Source organism: Corapipo altera, unplaced genomic scaffold, assembly GCF_003945725.1.
Source record: "Corapipo altera isolate COAL_440 unplaced genomic scaffold, ASM394572v1 0, whole genome shotgun sequence".
NCBI classification, from domain to species: Eukaryota; Metazoa; Chordata; class Aves; order Passeriformes; family Pipridae; genus Corapipo; species Corapipo altera.
The window spans coordinates 84,929,783-84,945,996 of NW_020884872.1; the positions used below are offsets into that span (position 1 = coordinate 84,929,783).

General features: G+C 39.1%; 1 protein-coding gene across 9 annotated transcripts in view; it reads right to left on the minus strand.

Annotated features, from left to right (window-relative positions):
- The window catches only part of DLG2 (discs large MAGUK scaffold protein 2), a 999,036-nt gene that overhangs the window by 825,269 nt on the left and 157,553 nt on the right, over positions 1-16,214 (minus strand). For 6 of the 9 annotated variants that reach the window (XM_027659729.1, XM_027658823.1, XM_027658481.1 and 3 more), the window contains one exon: positions 9,523-9,597. The exons of the other annotated variants lie outside the window; for them this stretch is intronic. In XM_027659729.1, coding sequence (XP_027515530.1) covers positions 9,523-9,597 — 75 coding nt within the window. The remainder of the gene's footprint in view (positions 1-9,522; positions 9,598-16,214) is intronic. 9 annotated transcript variants of the gene reach the window in all.

Here is a 16,214-nt window from a genome sequence, read left to right on the forward strand (position 1 = left end):
AGTAAAATACAAAGATGTGATATCATGCTTGAACTATTAGCTTTATTATGGGTTAATTGGGTTAATTACCCTGAGTGCGGCACTTGTTCCAGAGCTGACATGCTTGGTGTATCTCTGCACAATGTAGCTGTCTCCTCCACCTCTCTGCTTCTCACCCTTATTTTTAAAATGGGGATAACACCTTTTACCAACTTTTTCACAAAGATCTTGTGAAACCAAATTAATATCCTGAGATGCTCAGACACCAAGGGAACACAGGGAAGCATCCAAGATAGGAGAGAAGAAATGGGCCTACCGTGGTTTAGGTGAATAGGTACTGTTAGAATGACTGACAGGATGCATCTGAATCCATAACTAATGCTAAACATTTCAAGTACATGTTTATTCCTGTGACTTCATATAAGATGGTGACTCTTGATGCAAAAAAGGCAGATGTCTACCCAGAAGAATTCAGGCAGTGTCACTGACCCACAGAGATGTATACACAAGCTTCAAGAGACATCAACAGAGCTAAGCACCTTTGGGGTTTGGCAAGGCTCAAATCCCAGAAGAGATGATAGAACTGGTCTCTTTTCTGACAGAAAAGTTCTGTTTGCATGGACAATTGAAGCTTTAGTTTTCAACCCCCTGAAAACAAGGATATTTAGACCAATAATTAATATTCTTCCTGTGACATGTAACAGTTTACCAATTCTATGGTTTACAGGCACTTTCCCATTTATTATTCCCCTCTTCCTTAGAGAACCCAAAACAAACAAAAAAAGCAAACAAACACAATTCGCATGACTGTTCACAACTGAAAAAAAATAAAAATGTTCCCAACAGCAGAGAAATGAGTGTTCTGCAGGGAAGAGTAATTTTTATCAGCCTTTAAAGAAGCTTTTTATATCCATTTCTTCTGAAATGCCTGTGCAACACCTCCCTGATGTATAAGCTGCCCAGTCTCAGGGCAGGATTCCCATACTCATTTAGAGTGGCATATGAGTGATACCAACAGGGAGGACCCCCAAGCACTTCAAAGGAGACATTCAGAACTTTCCAAGAGTAAATCTTTGGAGAACACATTCGCTAAGATGGCTGTTTATCGCCATTTATGTGATAAAGAGAGACTTTTAGGCTCCCATAGCCCTTTAAGTGCAAATGATATTATACAGTATGTATGTACTGAATGAATAATAGGACTTGCAATCTAAAAGTACCAATGAAAATGTCACTAAAACATATGGTCTATTTTGGCTAAACAGATGTCTTTTCAAGGTATTAAGGAAAAAGGCAGCAGGTATAATACCAGGTTCTATGAGATGTCATAATATCTAGATCCAATCCTGTTTTCATTTGCAGTTTGCTTGGAAATCAGTGGCAGTTCCACCTATCTATTCAGGATAGTAAGGCTCTGCAAAGAGATCTGGACAGGCTGGACTGATGGGCTGAGGCCAACCGTATGAAGTTCAATAAAGCAAAGTGCAGGGTCCTGCACTTGGGTCACAACAAACACAGGCAGTACTACAGGCTGAGAGAATAGTGGCTGAACGTGAGCCAGTAGTGTGCCCAGGTGACCAAAAAAGCCAATGGCATCCTGGCCTGTGTCAGCAGTACTGTGGCCAGCCAGATCAGGGCAGTAATCGTCCTCCTGTACTCAGCACTGCTGAGGTTGCATCTCAAATCCTGTGTTCACTTTTGGGCCCCTCCCTACAAGAAAGACATTGATGTGCTGGACCATTTCCAGAGAAGGGCAACAGAGCTAGGGAAGCATCTGGAGCACAAGTCTTATGAGGAGCGGCTGAGGAAGCTGGGAGGGTTTAGCCCAGAGAAAAGGAGGCTCAGGGGGGACCTTATCACTCTCTACAACTGCCTGAAAGGAGGTTGTAGCCAGGTAGGGATTGATCTCTTCTCCCAACTAACAAGTGACAGAACAAGAAGAAATGGATTCAAGTTGCACAAGGGGAGGTTTAGACTACATATTAGGAAAAATTTATGCACTGTAAATGTGGTCAGTCACTGAAACAAGCTGTCCGGGGAAGAGCTGGAATCACCATTCTTGGAAGTGTTCAAAAGGCATGTGGATGTGGCACTTCATTACATGGTTTAAGTGGTAAACACAGAAGTGCTGGGTTAACGGTTGGACTCCATGACCTCAGAGGGCTTTTCCCAGCTTAATGATTCTAGGATTCCAAAAGGATAACGATAACAAACTGCTTGTTTGGGGTAGCCTAGAAGGAAAGTCTTGTACCTGAGTGTTTGCTGTAGAACAACACTTTGCCACAAACCTGGGCAACACAGAGAAAACCCTGGGATACCTCTTCAGTTCAGACGGCTGTGTCAGAGCTGGTTGCCTAGGTGTCCTTTGTCATTAGTGAAGAAAAACACAACCTTCAATAGGCCAATTCATACATACCAGTGTAAAGGTAAACTGTAGCTCCAAAGTGTTTATAGCTCTCCGATGACATAAATATGGACAGATGAATTTCACTTTCAGCATCACTATCAAATACTGCTGAACAAGGCATAATTTCTACCCTTTGTCTTCCACAACTGCTTTCCCCACAAGTTTCTTCTGTAGATTTTTACTATAGAATTGGGCAAAATGAGGCTCCTTGCTAACATGCAGTTTCCAGATATCATGACATGAGTCACTCACCTATAAGTAACTGTCCTACTTTTCCACTTGAGCTGCCCTTCACCTGTCAGCTACATACACATACACTTTTTTAAGTTATATGATGAACTTCATTGGCTTCCTAAAAAAAAACATTAAATCACTGCCTCATTTTATGTTGCAGTACATCAAAGAGAAAAATAACAAAAACAATTTTGTTCACTTTAATAGGGACTACAAACCCTTCTAAAGAGTCATAATAATATTTTCTGGTTATTGCACATTGTAAATAAAGACTGGAGCTAACTTTGGTTTTGTGTATATTACCATAAACTCAGAATGTTTGAATCACTCATGTTTAACCTTAGCATGGAATTTCTCATGTCAGAAAAGTGTGGCTTTTGAGTAGCAATATCCCTGGTATATGACCCCCAAGATACGTATATGCTATCAGAAAGACTAGACTCAAATAGAGTTTTTCCTCTGGGAATAATAAATAATAACTACTGTAGAAATTGAATCTGCACACTGTTTTTAAACTTCAGTAACACTGTCAAAATGTTGCCTGGCTAAATAAGCACTTAAAACAGAATTTTAAAATAGTGTCCAGAAGAGTATTAAATGTTGTTTAATTTTTTTTGCTTATAAACCTCATGAGTTGCAATCATTTTAAGTAGTTAAATATATATTTGCTTTTCCATAAAAGTACCTTTAAGTAATTGCTCTCATAAAGATCAATACCAAATTTCAGCTTTAAGAAAATTTCTATAACTAAGTTAGAAATATTTTGCTCTAAATTATGCACTGCTGCACTTCTGTGACTGAGACTTCTGTAGAAACATCGTGGTGCTTTCCATAAAACAAATAAAGCAATAAAGAGAACAAATATCCTATATATAATATGTGCTTAATGAGATTACTAATTGTAAAAAACTCATGCAAAATGTTTCCTGATGATGATGTTAAGCAGATATGTGGGTCAGTCTGCAGATAATGGTTTTGAGCAGCTTAATGTTTATCAGACAGGACTTTTAAATGAATTATCACCTTATCTTAAGGGCTTCTGAGCTTGTTTTGCAATTGTGAAATCTTTCACTGGTTTGACTGGGATCACTGAAATGGGAGGAAGGACTATACGTGTTATAAATTAGGTATATATATTTCCTTATCAAAGGGCTATTGCAATTTTTAAAAATCTTCTTTCCCCTTTCTTCCCTACTATTTGATCAAGTAGAGAAGTAAATGGCTTTTTTTGTCTAATTTCTCTCAAAATTTGCTCCTAAGCCTAATCCTTTCTGTTTACACATACTCTGCTAGCCTCTGTCTATATCTACCCAAGCATGAAGCATTTGCTGCCCTGCTGGAATGTGCCGTGGTTTGTTGCTAATCCAACACTGCCTTAGTCTAGCTGGAATTTTCCCCGCTGAATCCGTAAATCAGATTACAGAAGAGACTCTTCAGCACCTTCAGCTACTGCCAACAATAGAAACAGCATGTTTTTCCCCAGGGAAGGCTGGTGAGGGTAGTGAAAACGAGAAGGAAGAATCAGAGAGTTATCCAGGGGAAGGGAGATTTAAGTGGCTATTTTAAAAGGCAGCTTCGTAGCTGGCAATTGGTGACAGACTCAGCATTGCAGGGTCCAGATAGATTTTTTTAACCATAAAGAAGTGGACAATAAACTGCCTTGAGCAACAGAGCAAGGAGGGGTACAGGAGACTCTGGAGTGAAGAAGATCTGCAGGAATACAGCAGAAATATATACGGTAGTACTTTAATACTTCCTTTAAAATAAAGCTGAGTTTCAGCACTCAGAATTTTCCATTACCATCAGCACCAAGGTGACAGAAGAAGCTCTGTATTAATAGCTCTGTTTTCAAAATTTTTCAAGTTAGCTGCCACCCAGATTGTCTGAGAAATTTATTAGCCAATGGGGTTTTAACAGAAAAAGATTTAAAGCTTAGAGAGCCTGCAAAAGGTATTTTTTGGAGTGTAGAGCTATTTATTTATTTTATAGAGCTCATCTACACAGAAGAGGATGGGACATCATTACAAGGCACAACCCTAGTCCCAGGAGAGAGCTGACTCTAGCCTAACAGAGACATTTATCTCTTTTATGTTTAACAAGAGCAAGACTGATTTCAGAAACAATTCTTCCAGTCTCAAAGCCTTAAGCCAAATCAGAATATTCATGTTTCAATATGTTTCTGCTTGGCTCCATATCATGTCAGAACATTCTTTACACAGAGCACAACCACCAGAACTAACTTGCAGTCATCCTCCAAAAATGAGAATTTCTTTTAAACAACTCCTGTAAAGTGACTCTGAATACAAAAAACTTGATTTGTTTGAACCAGGAATGTTTATGGGTTAACTCTCAGATTAGGCAGGCTAAAATCAGAATTGTGTGGGGCATTAGTGTATTCCTGTCCCTCCAGTGTTCTAAATAAACTGGAAGAAGAGAAAGAGTAATTATATCCTCCATGCACTGATCTATCCCATGTAAATAGAGCAATAACATCCTGCACATGTATGTAGGTTCAAAGAGGAGTGATTTTTGCTCTCCTTGTGCTATGCATATAGGCAAATTGAGGGGCAGAACGACTGAGAGCTCAGCTGCAGAGCAGCCTGGCACCCAAGATCTCAACTAAATTTCTGCAGAATGTAGCACCTATGTAAATCTGCAGCCTGTGAGCTATGGCAGCATGTACAGCTGCTGCATTTACCCTGTGAGAACCCTCACTTTGGTTCACCTTCCCTTAAAGTCACTGTCCTTTTCTTCACATTGAGGCGAGAGCTAATGCTGAATGAGGCTCTACTTAAGGTATGTGCCAGATCCTTTACCTTTTGTGTCCACACTCCCTTTACTTCTCCTTCCTGCTTCTTCTCCATCGCAGATGATGCCCCAAAGAGAATTTTTCAGTGGAAGAGGGCTAGGACAGTGGGCCAAAGAGTTCAGCTGAGACTGCAGCAAGGAAATGCAGAGGGATCCTATTAATGCTGAAGGGTGATCTAAGGTGAATGTTTGTCCCGAATGCCAAACTCAAGAAAAGCTGTCAAGGGGGCTGGAAGAAAAGACAAGCTCAAATATTTTTGCAACACAGATGCAGTCTCTGACACTTCATTATCTTTACATAATGGATCTAGATAGCAGCCCCAGCTATAGAGAGGTTTAGTATGCTACAGAGCAGTACAGTGAACTCCTTTTGGAGGATTTTATAATCAAACACTAAAATCCTTCAGAAGACACAACTAAAAGTGCAAGTGCAGAAAAAGCCACCCTTAGGTAATTCCCTTAATCAAAAAAAGTCTCAGACTTAAAATAAATCTAATTAAGGACACTGTAAAGGAACAGAAAGGCAGTATTCACTTATGGCCTCTTTTGCAGATGGTGAGTTGACAAACAGAACTGAGAATCTTAATTGCAAGAATCATCAGCAAATTCAAAGAGAACGATAAGTTAGGGATGGCAAAAGTCAGACTGTTACATAACAACAATGCTGCCAGATCTCCTGTTTTGCATTAGATGCAAAAGGCACTCCCGAGAGAGGACACAGTGTTTTCTATAAAAAATGCTGAAAAAGGAGAGAAAAACCTAGCCCAGGCTCATGCCATCCTGAGTGACACAGACAGCAAAACTGATGAAAGAGGATACCTTTTCTAACACTTTGTTTTTCCTTCATTGTTTGACACTGTTCCCTCTACCACTGTTAAGAGACATCCAAACACATGCTGTCATCATCTAATGGAGTTTTCACAACTGGCTAGATCTCTGTTTCATTTTTTTTCCCCCAATCTTTTTATAAAAGGTAATATGCTTTGATGTGTCACTAGAAATTTTCATTTCATTAATCAGCTTTCTATCAAAATGCTGATATTTCATAGGTATTCTTCTCTGATAAAGGCAAGGTAGTTAAAAAACACTTTTGAAATCAGATGGGAAGAAATATTGGTACCACTTAGAAGTTAATTTCTGTCTGATTTAATTTTTCCCAACTGTCTGCATTAGTCTACCAAGAAAATAAGTCTACTGAAGTATAGTAAAAAGTGCCTATAAATATCTGATACAGATAAGATAGACAGAAAAATCTGTTTGGCTGCATAGAAAATTGTTTGATAAAAAAAAAAAAGCCAAGAGGTACTTGGAAATTACAACTTATTTTCTTTCAATCCATTCAGCTCTATAATCAAGAAAAAATATACATAATAGCAAGCTTCAAGTAGGCAATTACCTCAAGGACCACATGTTGTACTCTAGAATCAAAAAAAATAGCAACTAAGTGAATGGTTGAACTGTATTTTAATAGTAAGTTGAGGTTTTTTTCATAGACTCATAGAAATGTCTTGGGTTAGAAAAGACCTTTAAAGATCTTTAAAGATCATCTAGTCGCACCCCTCTCTGCCCCAGGCAGGGACATCTTCCACTAGATCAGGTTGCCCAAAGCCTCATCCAGCCTGATCTTGAACAATTCCAGGGATGGGGCTCTCACAGTTTTCCTGGGCACTGTTTAGTGCCTCACAACCCTCACAGTAAAGAACTTTTTTATGTTTGTTCTAAATCCACCTTTTTCAGTTTAGAGTCATCACCCCTTGTTCTATCGCAACAAGTTCTATTAAAAAGTTTGTCCCCATCTTCCTTAGAAGCCCCCTTTAAACAGGGAAAGGCCACAGCAAGGTCTCCCTGGAGCCCTCTCTCCTCCGGGGTGAATAGGCCCAGCTCTCTCAGCCTGTCTCTATAGCACAGGTGCTCCAGTGCTCTGACCATTTCTGTGACCTCCTCAGGACTCACTTCAACACGTCCATGTCCTTCTTTTGTTGGGGATGACAGAGCTGGATGCGGCACTCCAGGTGGGGTCTCATGAAGGCAGAGTAGAGAGTCAGAATCACCTCCGTCAATCTGCAGCCCAGGATATGGTTGCCTTTCTGGGCTGCAAGTGCACATTTTCAGGTCATGTCCAATTTTTTATCCACCAGTACCCAAAGTCCTTCTTCTCAAGGCTGCTCTCAAATAATTTATCTCACAGCATGTGATAATCTGGTGATTACTTTGACCCAGCTGCAGGACTGTGTACTTGACCTCGTTAAACTTGATAAGGTTCACACAGACCCACCTCTCAAGCCTGTTACAGTCCCTTTGGATGGCATCTCTTCCCTCCAGCACCACTTAGCTTGGTGTCATTGCAAATTTGCATAGGGTACACTCAATCCCACTGTCTATTTGTTGATTAAGATATTAAATAGTATTGGTCCAAGAACCAGTTTCCACTATAATAGTTTAAAAATAACACTTCTTGAAGTTATTCTGATCTTAGACAATTACTCATGCTAACCAAGACAATGAAGTTTAATCCTCAGTTTACCATTTTTTGTGACAATATAAAAATTTGCAAGATAGCAGGTCTATTGACGTTACCTATGCATGAACACATATCTGGTGTAATGAGACAAACAAAGAACACTCAAGATAAATGGTTTTATTTTTTATAGTTTAAGCAAAAAATATCCTAATAAATACAAAGGCGTTTAAAGCCACTATGTGAAAAGTCAGGTCATGGTGCTAGTGGAAATCATTGAGTGCAATTGCTTTTGACTTGCTACAAATGCCCAGTTCCAGCTCTCAAATGCACCACACTAACATACTTGTGTTCATGCTACAACCCTCTTAATATAAACGCAAAACAATTAAACCACACAGCAAAGTTGATCCAAAGACTTTGAGAACAGAAACTAATAGTTAGAAAGAATTACTAATTAGTTACTAGCCTAGATCCTCCCTTGGTAAAAAACTGGGTAGCTCAACTATTCAAACAATACTTTTAAGTGGGTCTCTTTTAATACAGATAAACAATTATATAATTAATTTTGACATATTATAAGGACAACCAAAACTACAGAGCTTACAATCGCTCGCAAGATTAGTGAGAGATTGAGGGAGAGTGAAAGCTTGAATTTGTTTCTCATTCATCTAGTCATAAAACGTGACAAGTTAATAGCTGTGGACCAACATCATGCTATGATCTAGAGCCAACAAAAATGTCAACTAAATCCTGCCAACTCTTCAGCTGCAATAAATCATCACAGCTCTATTAGTCAGCCCTCTAACTTAGAGCATCCAAGGATCTGGCTCAATCTACAGTTTATGTTCAGACAAGATATAAATCAATGTAGTGTCAACTTGACCACAGTTGGCTTTTTTCTCTTCAAATATTACTGTGACTTTGATAGTTAAAAGCAAATATCACTGAAGTCATCTAATTGGCAGGAGGAGGAAAGCATTTACAACAGTAATTTCTTATAAACCCAGCAGACCAAGTTTCATTCACTGTCCATCACCCCAAAAGTTGTTCCCTATACTGGGCAAATTTTCCCACTTATTAGTCCATAAAAGCATCTAGAATCATCAGTCTTTCTTCCATGAGAAGGTGGAGAAGAAAAGGTGCATCTCCTCTTCCCTGTGTCACCACCTGGATCTGGAGACAGCTTGGTCCAGCTTTAAATGTCAGCCTTTTTTGGTATACTCTGCAGAAGCTTATGAATGAATTCCCTCATACTTTGTCCATGATCAGGTAAAAATAGCAGGCTCCCAGTCATCACAGTCAGCTGGAGCCCAGTTACAGAAATCAACAGTAACTCCACAAACCCTAAGCAGGACCCAGTCACCAACTATACCATACTTGCCACTGATCCCCACTGCTCCATGTGGAATGAATTAAATTCCTGAAGAACCCAAACTTCCAGAAGCCCTGCTAAGCTACTACTCAACATTTCAACAGTTCAGGCTTCACAAGTAGCTTGGACTAGCCTTAGGACTTATTTCTGTTTTTTCTCAAATGCACTGAGTATGGAAACATTACCCGACCGGGGCTGCTTCAAACACAGAGACTTACCATTCAGTCTCTCAAATCTTTGTATTAAAAGGCTCAAACTTACGGTAGAGTGCTGAATGGGTATCCAGGCAGGTGTTTCGACTGAGCATTTGTGAGATGGGCATCTGCCATGGCTCTGCTGCAAATAAGTGAAAATGGCATTATACACAACACAGTAGTGCTGCAATCGTTAGGCGCAATGGACTCTATTCCATACGGAGCATCTAGAAGTTTGCTAGTATGCATCACACCTCACAAAGTCATTTTCCACTGTCATGTATGGGAAATAATCTGAAGTTTGTAGGACCAAAATGGCCTCATGAGCTATCCATTAATTTTGCTTTGAAGTTCTCAGTTACGTAGGTGAACATACATCCACTCTGAACCTCAAGCATGTGCCATCTGCCTTTCTTCCACACTAGAGCATTCAGAGAACAGCGGAGCATTAGTCAGGAGGTAGAAATTGGCTTTTTTTCCCCCATTTCATGACAGGCTGCATTTTTCCACAATGTCCTCTATGAACTAGTGATAGCTGCAGCCTGAAACACTCCTAGGGCTACTTTGTAGGAGGAGAAAGTATGTCCCAAATTTGTAGGGTGTGTTTCTTTTCTGAGCAGAATGCTCTGCTTGCTCCCCAGATTGGTCACTGGAGAACATAAGCAAGTACCCAAGACTCCTGCAGTTCCCTGAAACTTTGCAGAACAAAAAGAATAAGGGGTTAATTTAAAGTCTAATGTTCCACATGGCAGTGCAAGATGCAACAATCGCCTTTAGGCTGATCTTCCTGTAATTTCCCTTGTATTTGCTGAGATTCAATTACATTTCAGCCAAGGTTTGGAGCCCATCAGAATGAGTTACACAGCGGATTGGGTCAAACTCCCTGAAGATAAGTTCAGAATAAATTATGCTGTCTGCCACCATTGCTCTCAGCATTTCAACATAAGAGTCAAACTACTATTTAGCTCCTTGAATTGGAGGACTCTTGTAATCATGTGTGTTCATGAAGCTGGAAGTTATGTGGAAAATAAAAAAGCTTTCTTCTTTTTATTTTCATTTAAGCCAGATATATCACAAGCAACCACATTACACCTTTCTCCATGCTGAGAGTAAAGGAGAGCAACATCTGCAAATACTAATGATTAGACTTCAGGTGATTTTCAGTTGGAAGTCTAATTTGAGAACTATTAGTTCTTTGTTCTTTATCTCCAAAAAGCAAACATTTGTAAAGCAGTGCAATACTACTTTTACAGGTTAAAAAGGAAAAAATGTGGATATCAGTTTCAGCTTTGTATCCTCCAAACCATAAAACTGTTTATCTTTTTAATTTTCACTTAGACAACTTTAAGAAATATTCAGAAAAACAGCTAGCAAGCAAGAAGCATTGTGCTTTTAGACAAAAGTTTAGAAAACCTTGCCTAAAAGTATTTGAAAAAGTCACTGCTATCATAGCAGCAGTATCCTGCAGGTGTGTATTATCTCCTGTAAGGAAGGGATGAATGCAACAGCAACTGATGTAATCCTTTCAAAATAATAAAACTATAAATGAATTCGGATCAAAAGACTGCGTGGAATACTAGTAATTATTTTTTCCTTTAACAATTATACGCTTTCAGTCTTTATTCGAAGGCGAGTTAAAGGCGAGAAAATTAATAATGTGCTTTGGACTGAAAATACTTTTCTGATTGAAAAGCCTGATCTTACATGTTCACTAATATTGGTATGCAAATATATCTTGCCTCACTTTATGGAAGAATATGTTCCAATAAAAGTCTTCTCCATCTCAAATGGAAACATTTCTCTATAGCTTATGAATGAGTGATTTCCACAGTCTTGTTTTACTCCTTTTCTGTGAGGATACTTGGACTCCTGCACTAAGCTTCACCCTTGAGAGAGCTCCAATGTGGTGATAGACACAGCCATCCAGGCATAGGCTTTATCACAGCTAATGAAATCAGAGCCTTCAAAATATGCAATAAGATCTTCAGCTTGTGTAATTTTTATATAAAGAGACCTTGGGATGCAAAGGCATAATTTCAATTCTCAGTGCTGAATTCAGCATCAGTCACAGCTTTTTTTCTGGGTTGACACTTCAAATCCTTTAAAAATTGCATAGCAATAATACACTCAGTAAGCAATGAAGCGATGACCAAGTCAGACAGAGATGCTAACCTCACATTCAGTTAGAGACAGTCAAGTTTCTTCTCTGAAGGAACTGATACATGTAATTCCCAAATCAATGGGTTTATCAAACATCCAGAAATGCAGACCACACAGGTAACCAGGAGATAGAAAAGCACCAAACTCAGGAAAGAAAACCAAAGCTGCAATCTCTTCAGAGTACATGCACAGCATCTGCCTTCCTAGCTTGCAATGTTTAAGTAACTTTCTTTCCCATGTGCTTTTCTTAGTCAAGTGTTAAAATAACTGACAGCTATGAGCATTGGTTAGAAACATCAGTATAATGCATCTTGCAGATGCATTAACTCAGTGCAGAGTGGTAATGCATCAGTGCCCACTGCAATATTGCAGAGGGAAATAGTGCATGTTGAATACTGAACCAGAAGGTGAGAGCTTTGTTGCGCTGCACAAGAGAGGTTTCAGGTAACAGAGATGCAGTTGCACATCAGCAAGCTCTGGGTAAGATTTCAATGAAGAGTTCCTCTTTTGTGTTGTGTGACTTTAAAAGCAAGTATGTATAGCTTATTGCAACTTTCCCGTAGGCAGGGAGAGATTTTATACATACAAAATATCAATATCAAGACCAAATTTGAAGATGTAACAAAATCCAGAGAGGATATTTAGGAATACAAAGGTTTAGGGCTCACTGAACTGCAGCAGTCTGTAAGATCTGAACTAATATTCTTTCTCAGATAAGATATTGGTGATCAGAGTTTAAAGAATTCACAGGTAGGATTCCATTTGTATCCACTAGAATGGCCAAGAATATATATACAAGAAATTGCATACAAATCCTTGAGTGAGGTCTCCATTAGCAAAAGCGTTGGCTGAAGTCAGAACCAGTGGAACATACTCAGCTACTCCTACACATCCTTGCAAATTATCTTCTCTGATGCTCTGGAGAAATCAAAATAGTAGAGCTCAACTAGAGGTCTCAGAATGAGCAAAATATAATGCACTAGGCCATACCCCAATCTAATTATTCACTCGTAAATAACCATATTCCTTTCTCTTTGAATGCACATATCTTCTCATTTTTCAGAAGTCTTCTGTCAGGTGAATGGATACAGGGCAACAAAGATGATGAAGGGCCTTGAGGAGCAGCTGAGGTCACTTGGTCTGTTCATCCTGGAGGAGACTGAGGGGAGGCATTGCAGTCTACAACTTCCTTGTGAGGGGAAGATGAGGGGCAGACACTGATCTCTTCTCTGTGGTGACCAGGGACAGGACCCAAAAAAATGTCCTGAAGTTGTGTTAGGGGAGGTTCGGGTTGGATATTAGAAAAAGGTTCTTCACCCAGAGGGTGATTGGGCACTGGAACAGGTTCCCCAGAGAAGTGATCACAGCACCAAGCCTGACAGAGTTCAAGAAATATCTAGGTTATACTGTCAGACACATAGTGTGACTCCTGGGGATGGCCCTGTGTAGGGCGAGGAGTTGGACTTCATGATCCTTGTGGTTCCCTTCCAACTCAGCATATTCTGTGATTCTGTGATTCTGTGAAATTTGCACGGTAGCATCAAACAGATTAACACAGAAAAGAAATATATGTTTATGTTGGGCATGAAAGCCACAAAACAGATTTTTTCTGCTTTTAGTGGCCTACTGGCATTGCAAAGAACTTATTTGGTCAGCTCCAGCCATGTGAAATGAATAAAACTGCAGCTGACCTTGCCACTGGGAAATTTTCTTCCTACCTTTACCCAGGTCCTCTGAACATCAGAAAAGGGACCTGCTAAGGATGTACAGCTCTGCTATCATTAAGCAGCACTATTACAAATGCCTGGTTTGAGCCAGGATCAAGCTTTCTTGTTTCCTTTTTCTTGCCCAGCACCTTCCCCCCTTCCTTCACCTCTACAGCTCGCCACTGTTGTGCAGAATTGAGCCCCAGTCTATCTGCCTCAGCTGTTAATTGAGCATTTTCTTTTCTCAGCTTATAGAGCTCTTCATAGATTTATGAAACAAATCACCCGTCTCCTTTCATAGTTAAAACCAATCTTAATAAAGACATCTCCTTAAGATCACCAAATTATGATCTAATGAAATCTATTGAAAATTTCAGTTGCACTAAACAAGGTCAATGCTCTGAAAAAACCGAAATGTCACTCAGAAATGGAGATCAAAGTAATTCCCTTCCATTCCTGCTGCTACCATAGAGACCAAGGGAGGGGGAAGAGGGGGAAGAAGAGATTTAGCATACTTAATTCTTCCCGAAATTTATAATTGACTACAAGGGAAAAGGGACTATTACCATATTTCTAAAGAATAAAGGAGAAAAAAAGTTGAGCTTTTGACAAGATATAATTACCAGACATTGCATATGCAATGCACATTAGTTTGTTCTGTGTAATTTTCTTGAGATTACCCCCCCAAATGATTTTATTTTTCTAGAAAAGACACCATGTGCCTCATCAGTTTACATTCATAATGTTTGAAATCCAAACGCTAGAGGCTTACAATAATTGTTCCAAAATTTAACATTGATAAATAAAGATTTGAAATAAATACTCAGATACACTCCCCATCTGTCAAACATCCCTGAGTATGTTCTCCAGCTAAGATAAATGGTAATCATAGAAAGGATCTTCCTACTCTTCTAAGACTGTGCAGTTTAACCAGCAGCCAACCCATAGTCATGAAAGCTGTCCTGAAGTACCACTTCAGAACAGGCTTTACTAAATTATATGTAAATTTTAGGGATTCAGCACTATTACACTTTTAGGGTCTGGCAGGAAAATACCACATTTTGAAGTGCTCATCAGCATCTAATAATGACTATAGAAAAAGATTTTGGTTTTAGCTCAATGTAAATCTCTGGGGGGGAAATCATTATGTTTCCTTTCTTTTGGGTTTGTTATAGCCAGAAAATTCAGCACAAAAAAACTTAGCTACCCAGTTTATGATTCCAAACTGCAACGATTCAAAGCCTGAAGTCTTGGAAAGAAAAAACAACAAATGTTACTCAGATCTATTAACAATATGCAGGCATCTAAAAATGTGGGGGATTTTTTGTTGGTTTGTTTCATATCCACCTAATATAAATCAGATCCTCCTGCAGTATGGCGCTCTACAGTTCTGCTAGTTTTGGTAATATTATACTAATCTATAACACCTGAGGTCCTGGTTAATTTCAGTATCCATATCTAGCTTTATAATTTCCTAATTTTGGGTCTGACTCTACAGCGTCTCAGACACACACAGATCATCTTGTTGGAAGTCTTACAAACTGAACCTCATTCTCTAAGTATATACATTTTTAAATATCTATATTGAGGTTTTTTAGATTAACTTAATATAACGGGGAGGGGGGAGTAGAACAGTCCTATGACAAAGGCACTTCAACATAAATAAATATTAGCTATTTGCATTGGTATCAGGCCCCAAAAATCGATAATTCAACTTAACCTTCTAGTGGATTCAGCTCTGCAAAGTGAGACCAACAGCTGCACATAGTGTGTGGACCTGCTCTCCACCTCCAGCAGATGAGCTGATCTCATTTACCATTCTGCCCTTCTCAGAGTATCTTAGGCTGGTTTTGTTGCCACTGTAAATTAGAGAGGCCGTATTAATGAGGTTACTCCAGTGGTGCCACCTCCACATTTTTCTATTCTTCAGCATGTTCTAAAATCACCTTTTCAAATTAACTGAGTTGGTTTTGGAAGTCAATTGTGGGCTTAAGTGCTGAATGATGTTTTCCCCCTTACTCGGAGAATCAACAGTATCCTACTGGGACACAAGACCTTTCTGTAGTACAGCACACTATCAGCAGGGATTTATAATGACATATTTAATGCAATTTCAAAATGAAATAGCCAGGCTACAGCAACTCCTCATTCAGGTTCACAGTGATGCTAATGAGGAGGATGAGATCTGAATTTTGCTTCATCTTCTATGTTGGGACTATGGGGAAAGGAAAACTAAAACTGATAGAAAGACAAGGTGCAAATTTTATATCTCTTCTCTACTTTACTCCTAAATTCATGCTGCAAAGTGGGGTGATGAGTCTGCGGAGTGGAAGATACCTACAGAAAAGTCATACCACATCCAGGATCTAAGCCAGATATTTGTCCTGTACTTGACCATTGTGGCTTCTTATTTTCCATGACTATCATGCATATTATGAGTTCTGATCACACATCTGTTCAGAATTTTGCCTTAAGTGCATACAGTGGTGTCCCCTGTTCTACACACATGGCTGGATAAGCAGAAGGAAATAGGATAGACAGATGTTGCTGGCTCCTGGCAACCTTGTCAATCAGAATTGTACACATTCAACTTTAGTATAGGTTACCAACATAAACAAGCTTACTGCTTTGCTCTCCAGCACCATTACAAAATAGGTTTTTTCTTTCTAGTTTTATTTCATTTTTTTAAACACTTGAATTCAATTCTTAGAAGAGGTGCTGGATGGACAGACATGAAAGGAGAAAGATTAATTTTCCAAACTAAACTAAATTTAAAAAATTAATTAAAAAAAAAATAAAAAAATGCCAAGCTTCTTCACTAGTGGGATGAACTGCCTTTCGTCAACCCAAAAAAAACCCAAAACAAATTTACAGTTTACTGTTTTTCAGTCAC